At 46.3% G+C, this 9,605-nt stretch overlaps 1 protein-coding gene across 1 annotated transcript in view; it reads right to left on the bottom strand.

Annotated features, from left to right (window-relative positions):
• Window positions 1-3,345: 3,345 nt before the first annotated feature.
• LOC126204311 (uncharacterized) overlaps window positions 3,346-9,605 on the bottom strand; it is a 135,336-nt gene continuing 129,076 nt past the window's right edge. Inside the window, exon 6 of the mRNA XM_049938696.1 lies at window positions 3,346-3,500. Within this exon, the coding sequence (XP_049794653.1) occupies window positions 3,346-3,500 (155 nt within the window). The remainder of the gene's footprint in view (window positions 3,501-9,605) is intronic.

Here is a 9,605-nt window from a genome sequence, read left to right as displayed (position 1 = left end):
GCATACTGTTGTCGCTGTCGCCCGCTTGTCGAGTCACTGTGTCACTGGTCTGCCGCTTTCATGCCCTGCATACACTCTGCCATGACTGAAAATCACTGACAGCCTTGGTGCCAACCGCAGAGAGGTGGCGTCACTTTAATCGTGCTACGCGATCATTACACAATCATTACTGAACATGTCGTTTCGGTGTCTACGTATGCTTTGGTTCTCCTTCAGGCAAATCAAAATGCCACGCTGCAACAGGATAACTAGTCAGAAGGACTCAGTAGTACCACGAGGACATCCACAGATATCCAACGCAGCTCTGGACGAAACGTCAGCAACCGAAAAGTTTTTTGGACCACGACCTCCGACCCAGAAGACACCAGCAACTACGCAATCCGATCGTGAAAGCCTTAATTGTGCGAACGTTAAAAGTTCGGTAAACTCTTCTATAGTCTCTCATTAAGAACGATCGTAACATTTTTATTATCAGCAGGCCACACATTTGAAGGTGTCGGTGGAAGATACTGCTAACACTCAAATTCGCTAGTAGTAATCTGACCACATTATCTTTTGTTTACTAACGCGCCACATGCTGGTAACGAGTACACTACTTGCTGAAACATTCCACTGGATTCATCACTCATTTCCAGTCCACTCTCTGGCGGTGTCGCTCTTTACACAACCTCAAGCGGCGCTTACCACTATACGGAATTGTGTGACTTATGAGGAGCTGCTCGATCATTGTACCCAGTCTACTAAACTCCCCACTCATATTCATTGTGCTGCCTGGGCCACTGCTAATAATTTGGAACTTACGAATCATTTCTTCCAGTGATTTTGTGCGATTTTTTATAACCACCATCCGTAATACTCGACGGTCCCCATCCGTCAGCATATGAAGTCCGCTGCTCTTGATTTCGCTACGGTTGTTCCTTCGCGTTTCCACTCCACAATGATAACACAGTCGAGTTGGGCGGCTTTATAAGGGTTCAAATGCTCCTACTACGGATTTGTTACTTAGGTGACACCTCGTGACTAGTCTACGTTAGAAGTCACTGACCTCTCCAGGGCTACCTATTTGCTTACTTCTCTGCTGACAACACAATAATCGCCATCCTCTCTTCATAATGACGTTCCCGCCATTCATAATATCTAGTGGTCATTTCCGCGTTACATCGGGGTGCATGGATAATTTTGTTCAGATGATATAGTTCCCTTTATACCGCCAGAGAGAACTATTTCTTACATAAATTGTTTTCTCTCATTGTACCTCTGTTCTTGTCTTTGAGTTATTGTATACTATATGTTGGTTAAATTCAAAGTGAAGATCTCTTGGGTTAGCATTTTTCTTACAGACCCCTTCAATTAGATTCTTGTCTTCCGTTAAAGCACAGAGTCATTTTGTCAGTACTCGCTGATGTTCGGCGTGAGATCCTTGAATGTTGCTAATTTGAAGAATATCAAGAATTTTGTGAAGGTGGTACATCACATCTCGTAAGTATTTTAAAAAATGGCACTTCATCGCCACCAGCTTACAGTAAATACTCCTTTATCACAACCAGTTTCAGTATTCAGGTCGTGAGGCATCATAAGACGGACATGAAAGCTGGTTTAAGTGGTTGTTGATACCTGATGACGATCTGAGGACTGGAACTGGTAGTAATAAAGCAGTATTCATTATCAGCTCTTCTCCGTGACCTCCACAGCTGGCGGTCGGCGCATCTAATTGCCTGCTATTTTCCTTTGGTGAGAGTGTCAGAAGAGGATACACAAAATCTTGTGATCCCGACAGCTGAGTTCCTGCGCCGGGATGTAAGAGACGTCAAGTTCGGGTAACTGACAAGGGCTGGGAAAGCGGATTTCCGACCACGTGTCCATTCATACGACATCGAAATAACGCCATTGACATGATGATACGGAGTCTGGTCAACATCACTTGATCCCCAGGCTCTGTATGTAAAGTTTGTAATGAATTTGTACGAGTGCCGCGTGTTGAGTGTAGTAGTTCTTACTCAGCAACAAAAACTCGCACGACAAGATACTAACTGCCCCCTTAAAAGAGCACAGTGGTCGGCCTGGATCGCTGCATGTGGTGTAGAACTGGTACCAATTGGTCATGTGATCCTGTACCGCCAGTTTAAGTCATAGTAATGAAGTGGTATATGTATGACATTCGTTTGCATTGAATTAGCGCTGTAAGATGAATTGACGTGGTGATGTGGCAGAATGGCAGAAAGGAGATTTCGTGTTCGGACGTGCCTATGACTACACCGTGAATGAAGTTTCGCGATTTGTTGGTGCACCAATGCGAATGGTCCAATGTATCTACAAGGAATTGTGAGCCACTCACACCCATGGAACAGTAGTCGTAAAACGTTATAAACGGCAGGAACTAAGGAAGACTGTCACGCCCTGACTATGGCAATTGGTTTCAAACCAGATACGAACTTTTGCTGTTAGTGAATCAGGTCCACATCAACGAGTTTTACAAGTAGTAGACGTGTGGAGTCGGGTCCCTCGCAAAGGCCGTTGCTCACAGTGGGACATTAAGCCGCACGACTTCAGAGGGCAAAACAACAAAGAAACAGCACAGTATGTGACTGAAGGCATCCCATGTAGTCCGACGAGTTAAACGATGCGAGGTGCACAAGTAGCCCAATCGTACGGTTAAGACACAGTATGTGGAAGGTCTACTTCAGCCTGGAGGTGTTTCTGTGATGTTTTGGGGGTATTTTTCATAGCATCATTTAGGCCCAGTCATTTAGCTTGCCTTGAACAAGACCCAGAATGTTTATTTGAACGTCATTGGTAACCGTGACAAAAGCTGTGTTCCACGCTTACTTTCCTGGGTACACGAAAACTCAGGCACCGTATCGCACGTGGGCTAGCCCGCTAAACGTGCTGACCTTAATGGAATAGAAAGTGTCTGGGGCAGTTTGAAAGATCAGGTGAAATATAGCAATCAACACACCTTCAACATGGTTGCTCTGTGGAATGTAATCGCTGAATGGCTTCAGCTGGATATTGCATACCTTAAGAAGTTTTTGGACTTCCTGCATCTCAGAATCGAGGCCGTTGCCGCTAATAGAGGGTGTTTTACATGGTGTTACGGTCCCCTGAGGATGACTAATTTTTGTACAGTGTGCCAACAATAAAGCTTTGGAGAAACCTCGAATACTGGTAGCCTACCTTTCTGGTAAAGGAGGGAAGAGTTAGAAAATGTGTGTTGTGAAACTTTATTACTTCATCCACCAACAAGGCTATTATCCACACACATTAAAATCTAATGATTTACATGTACAAATCTTAACGTTAATCAGGAAACTAGAAAGTTGGTAGCGATGCAAAGTCAGCGGCGCCTCAAGGGTCGTCTAGGATGGCGGCGAGCGGCAGCTGGGCGAGTGCCTTCCCCGAGATCTCAGAGAGCAGCCTGTTGTAGGCGGCGTCCAGCGCAGGCTCCAGCGCCGACCACAGCTGCTGCCAGTGCTCGTTCAGCAGCCGGTTCGCCTGCTCCTCTGCAACAGCCCACAAAACGGAAGCGGGTTAAGCACGCGGTGGAGGCCCGTGTGGGCAGTGGGGCAGCACACAGTGGCAGCCGGTGTCACCAGAGTACTGGCGCCTGCCGGCTAGCCGATTCGGCGCGGCATGTGACAGATTCGCTCACTGCAGAAAGGACAGCGCCAGCATGCAGGCTGCTCTTCAATCCTCAGACGATTTTATAGAATCTGTTCGGTAAAGTACAAGAGGCATTCGATAAATAGTGCAACACTTTTTTCCAACTATGACTGAAAATACGCGGAATTTGCTGTGGACATCATAGAATATTCCCGCTTCAGCCCTTATAGTTTCATGAAGTTCGGGTAGGTGGTGGCGCTATACGTAGCCTTCAAAATGGTCCCTGTAACGGAGGCGCGTTCCAAGCAGAGAGCTGTCACTGAATTTCTCTTGGAAGAACACGAGAACAGCGCAGATATTCATAGGCGCTTGAAGAAAGTGTGGTATCACGTATCAGTGCCATCCCAAGCTCGTCACAGTTAGTAATGGAATTCCAAGTTCCCGTTAGACGACGATAGCAGTCGCGCGGAATCGGCGGACCCAGTGGTGCATCCGCGCTAATCCACGACTCCAGCGACTCTGTGCTACGAGCGTCCTCTGCCGCCGCAATATAGGACGGCCGGCAGCAGCCATTCAACCGACTTGCACTTGGAGCCTCATTGCCCTGACACCATCGTTCGTGTTTTGTAGAGTGAGCCTCATACTAGTTGTTTTTGTATGGTTCAAATAGATCTGAGCACTATGGGACTTCACATCTGAGGTCATCAGTCCCCTAGAACTTAGAACTACTTAAAGCTAACTAAGCTAAGGACATCACACACATCCATTCCCGAGGCAGAATTCGAACCTGCGACCGTAGCAGCAGCGCGGTTGCGGACTGAAGCGCCTACAACCACTCGGCCACAGCGGCCGGCCGCTTTTGTATGAGCTGGACTCTAATTCTTGCTGCATTATTTGTATTGAATCTTCGTATGCTTGGAGAAAAAGTTAAGTAAATCTTTTCTTTAATGTGTTAAATTATTCACTAATCATTTCTGCAACTTTCCTACAACGACAGCGGTCCGATCTCCCGATGTCCGCCCCTGGTAACTGAGTGGTCAGCGCGACGGAATGTCATACCTAACGGCCCGGGTTGGATTCCCGGCTGGGTCTGAGATTTCCTCCTCATCATCATTTCATCCCCATCGAAGCGCAAGTCACCGAAGTGACGTCAACTCGCAAGACTTGCACCAGGCGAACGGTCTACCCGACGGGAGGCCCTAGCCACACGGCATCTCCCGCGTGCCGGCCGGCTGCACACAGCTGTGACTCCTGCAGTGTTAAACATGTGGACACTTCGGCCTCTTCGTTGCCACAAAAGTGTGAACGAACTTCTTCTCCTCCATCCCAACACAAGATCTGACAAGTCTGTACACCCAAGGGGAACTCACAAAACGCCCTATGACCATTCGTCCTCATCCACCCTACAGCCTGGACCTCGAACCTTCCGATTTCCATCTATTTGGTCCAATCAAGGATGCACTTCGCAGGAAGAAGCACGTGGATGATTGGAAGGTTATCCAGCACGACGTTGGCTTAGACGTCGACCAATAGCGTGGTATTGCGCTGGCATACAGGTCCTCCCAGTAAGGTGGCGTAAGAGTGTCAAATTGAACGGAGATTATGTTGAAAAATATTATTTTGTACCCAGAAGAGAGAGAAATAATACGATGTGTTTGAATCATGAATAAAGCCAACCTGCTTTCTGAAAGAAAAGTGCTGCATCACTTGTTGAACGCCCCTCGTAAATCGACTGTCCCACATTTTATAGTATCATTCGTCAGCTCCATGGTGAACTATTCACCTTCAGGGCCGTACCGGGGGACTAGCTAATTAGGTTCCCATCCAAGGCCTGTAGGCAAACGGGCCGAAAACTGACATAAAAAAGCGAAGGAAGACGGTTTAGGAACTAACTGAGAGAGCTATGTGAGTTATTCTGTGTCTCGTGTTCCTGTTTTCCGCCTACAAGAAGAAGCCTTTCCCCCGTCTCCTAACTGCAAACACGATCTGTTCTCACATAGTCATTCCATCAGTGTCAAGTCTTCCAAGTAGTATCATAATCAAATGGCTACTACGGAATAGATGTCTAGTATTAGGTAGTCACATCTGCCACGTACACTCCTCCCCCATTTTGACAAAGGTGTTCTCGGTTCTACTTCGTTATATTATTATAGGCTCTCAAAGATGGGAAGAAAACATGTTATTTCATTATTAGCTTCCTATTTTTGTCAGTTTTTTCCAACTAAAGGCTGGAGCGAGAGACAAAGGTGGAGGAAGTGAACAAAAAAGACAGAGGGAATATGAGATTCACAAACGCCGGCAGCTAGTGTTTTGTCGCTCTCAAGTTGCAGTCGGTTAAATCCATCTAAATAAAAAAGCTGTATTCAAGATCATGCCTTCTATAGTTTAATAACAAAATTAAGGGAGTTCTTCTGCCTGTAGACAGCTGTAATCTGTTCACCTGAGTTGAGCCATCTTGCATACAAACATATAGTCTGCGATCAGTCATTGGCTCCATTGCTCAAACACCTGGTGTCGCAAGACCACAGGAAGAGTACCTTACTAATGTACCATTCGAACATGAACGTAACTCTAACACATGTGAAAGCATCGAAACTCAAAACATGATTGTCAACTCTCAAAGTATCCCAATTCTATTCCCGTATCTAAATTGTTACAAATAACTGTTAACCGAATATCACAATATCTTAGAATGTCTGCAAAACTACGCGCGCGACGCAAAAAATTGCATATTTACATGTACTGTAAAGTTGATTTCCATATGCACACATAGTTGTCAAATTAGTGCCAATATCAACATTGTCAGCTCTAAAGCATTTCCATGCCTAAATAGTTACAAATAACAGCTGACCGTTCATAAGTTAGGCCTAAGGGGAACCGACGTCATTAAACTAACCTAAGCATGCTTATAACCGCAGGAAACGCGTGAAAACACGTATTAGCTAAATAATACAATAAGCAAGTAAGCACACAGTCTGAATGTAAGCGATTATGTCTATGGATAATGGAAGTCACCATACATCCTCAAATTAAATTAAATACTTCCGCGTCTGCATTGTCCTCCAGCACCATTTTAGAAGAAATAAAGATTACGCTTCATGTTATACATTAGAAAAATATAGTCGATGATACTGACAAACAATGACTGCTTTTATTACAAATGACTCAGTCCTGCTAACAACAACTTTTGGCGATATTTGCAACCAGCAATGTGGTTCAGAGGCATCAGGTTTGTAGACCGTATTACCTATAATTAACTTTTAAATAACACCATCACATAATAAAAATATGTGACACCCGCAACACAGCCAAAAAACAAACAAACATCGTACTAGGAAGAAATGAAGAAAGTTTTCTATTTTATGAAGGAATAAGGTGTTTAATTGCGAAATATCACATAAATTGCAGGGATTATTTTGTTTATACATACTCAGGAGACGACCAGAGACAGTAATATAGAGATGGTTTATCTCCAAAGACAATGTCGGAGTCGATATCTCAGAAGTAAATTAAATTATTTATCGTTTATTGAAAGATTTTGCACAGTTTGCAAGCCCTGTGGACCGTGACACTAAATATTTTCCTTATAAGGTGGTTGTTCATGTTGTTGCCCTGCATGATAATTAGACGAAATATTTGTCAGGATTTGTAAGCGGTGGGTCCTTAAGGTATGGCAACACGCGAACATGAGAAGTAAGTTTAAACAGTTTTATTAACAAAGGCTGATTATAAAACACGCACGCTACGCCCACCCATCATCACTGTGTCTGACATACCCCATGGTGAGCTAACAAAAGAGACATACACTCCTGGAAATGGAAAAAAGAACACATTGACACCGGTGTGTCAGACCCACCATACTTGCTCCGGACACTGCGAGAGGGCTGTACAAGCAATGATCACACGCACGGCACAGCGGACACACCAGGAACCGCGGTGTTGGCCGTCGAATGGCGCTAGCTGCGCAGCATTTGTGCACCGCCGCCGTCAGTGTCAGCCAGTTTGCCGTGGCATACGGAGCTCCATCGCAATCTTTAACACTGGTAGCATGCCGCGACAGCGTGGACGTGAACCGTATGTGCAGTTGACGGACTTTGAGCGAGGGCGTATAGTGGGCATGCGGGAGGCCGGATGGACGTACCGCCGAATTGCTCAACACGTGGGGCGTGAGGTCTCCACAGTACATCGATGTTGTCGCCAGTGGTCGGCGGAAGGTGCACGTGCCCGTCGACCTGGGACCGGACCGCGGCGACGCACGGATGCACGCCAAGACCGTAGGATCCTACGCAGTGCCGTAGGGGACCGCACCGCCACTTCCCAGCAAATTAGGGACACTGTTGCTCCTGGGGTATCGGCGAGGACCATTCGCAACCGTCTCCATGAAGCTGGGCTACGGTCCCGCACACCGTTAGGCCGTCTTCCGCTCACGCCCCAACATCGTGCAGCCCGCCTCCAGTGGTGTCGCGACAGGCGTGAATGGAGGGGCGAATGGAGACGTGTCGTCTTCAGCGATGAGAGTCGCTTCTGCCTTGGTGCCAATGATGGTCGTATGCGTGTTTGGCGCCGTGCAGGTGAGCGCCACAATCAGGACTGCATACGACCGAGGCACACAGGGCCAACACCCGGCATCATGGTGTGGGGAGCGATCTCCTACACTGGCCGTACACCACTGGTGATCGTCGAGGGGACACTGAATAGTGCACGGTACATCCAAACCGTCATCGAACCCATCGTTCTACCATTCCTAGACCGGCAAGGGAACTTGCTGTTCCAACAGGACAATGCACGTCCGCATGTATCCCGTGCCACCCAACGTGCTCTAGAAGGTGTAAGTCAACTACCCTGGCCAGCAAGATCTCCGGATCTGTCCCCCATTGAGCATGTTTGGGACTGGATGAAGCGTCGTCTCACGCGGTCTGCACGTCTAGCACGAACGCTGGTCCAACTGAGGCGCCAGGTGGAAATGGCATGGCAAGCCGTTCCACAGGACTACATCCAGCATCTCTACGATCGTCTCCATGGGAGAATAGCAGCCTGCATTGCTGCGAAAGGTGGATATACACTGTACTAGTGCCGACATTGTGCATGCTCTGTTGCCTGTGTCTATGTGCCTGTGGTTCTGTCAGTGTGATCATGTGATGTATCTGACCCCAGGAATGTGTCAATAAAGTTTCCCCTTCCTGGGACAATGAATTCACGGTGTTCTTATTTCAATTTCCAGGAGTGTATTCGCGCCCGAGGCCACGATAATTAATACGGCGCGCTGTGGACGGCGGCCAGTGGCTCACTCCCTGCATCGCACTGCGGCCAGACGCATGTGTACTCACCAAGCAAATTATCAACATTCCAGATAGGTCGGCTCGCGAGCGCGTGTTACGTACCGTAAAGCTGCGTGCAACCCGTAGACCCTTACGTCACTCTCCCCAGAGATAAAGAGCAACCATAGGTGGCTCAAAACAACCTCCTGGGCGTTATGAATGTATTTCGCCATTTGTGGCATCAGAAGGCATCTCAACATGTATTTCATTTGCAGACACAATAATATTCGGTACAGAGAAGCGTGCCTTCAGGATGACAATTTCATACATGACAAATGCTGTTGACCAAAAACAAATTAATAAAAGCAATAAAAACACAATACTGACAATCAAGTATACATTAACATTACTGGATGAATCGAAGGACTTAAATCAATTTGCTGATTCAATGAAGTTTAACTCATTATTGGAAGAAATCAAACTTTCATGGCTATCCTTAATTAAACTATTGTCTTCAGAAAAACTTCATAAGGAATGCTTTCCATATGTTAATATGTATTAATCATTGTAATGAACAGATAACATTCTCATTAATGGCAAATGTCCCGTTGCATGAAATGTGGTTAGCAATACACTAGATATATCAAATAGTTCACATGATAAATCACAATGTGTGGCATTCAGGATTAATCCACCATTTTTCAGTTTGAGTGTAAAGGGTAGCTCAGGTGTATCATAATTTTTACC

The sequence above is a fragment of the Schistocerca nitens genome, chromosome 9 (assembly GCF_023898315.1).
Source record: "Schistocerca nitens isolate TAMUIC-IGC-003100 chromosome 9, iqSchNite1.1, whole genome shotgun sequence".
Classification (NCBI taxonomy): domain Eukaryota; kingdom Metazoa; phylum Arthropoda; class Insecta; order Orthoptera; family Acrididae; genus Schistocerca; species Schistocerca nitens.
The sequence above is the reverse complement of the archived record's forward strand: the minus strand, read 5'-3'. Positions and strand labels throughout refer to the sequence as shown.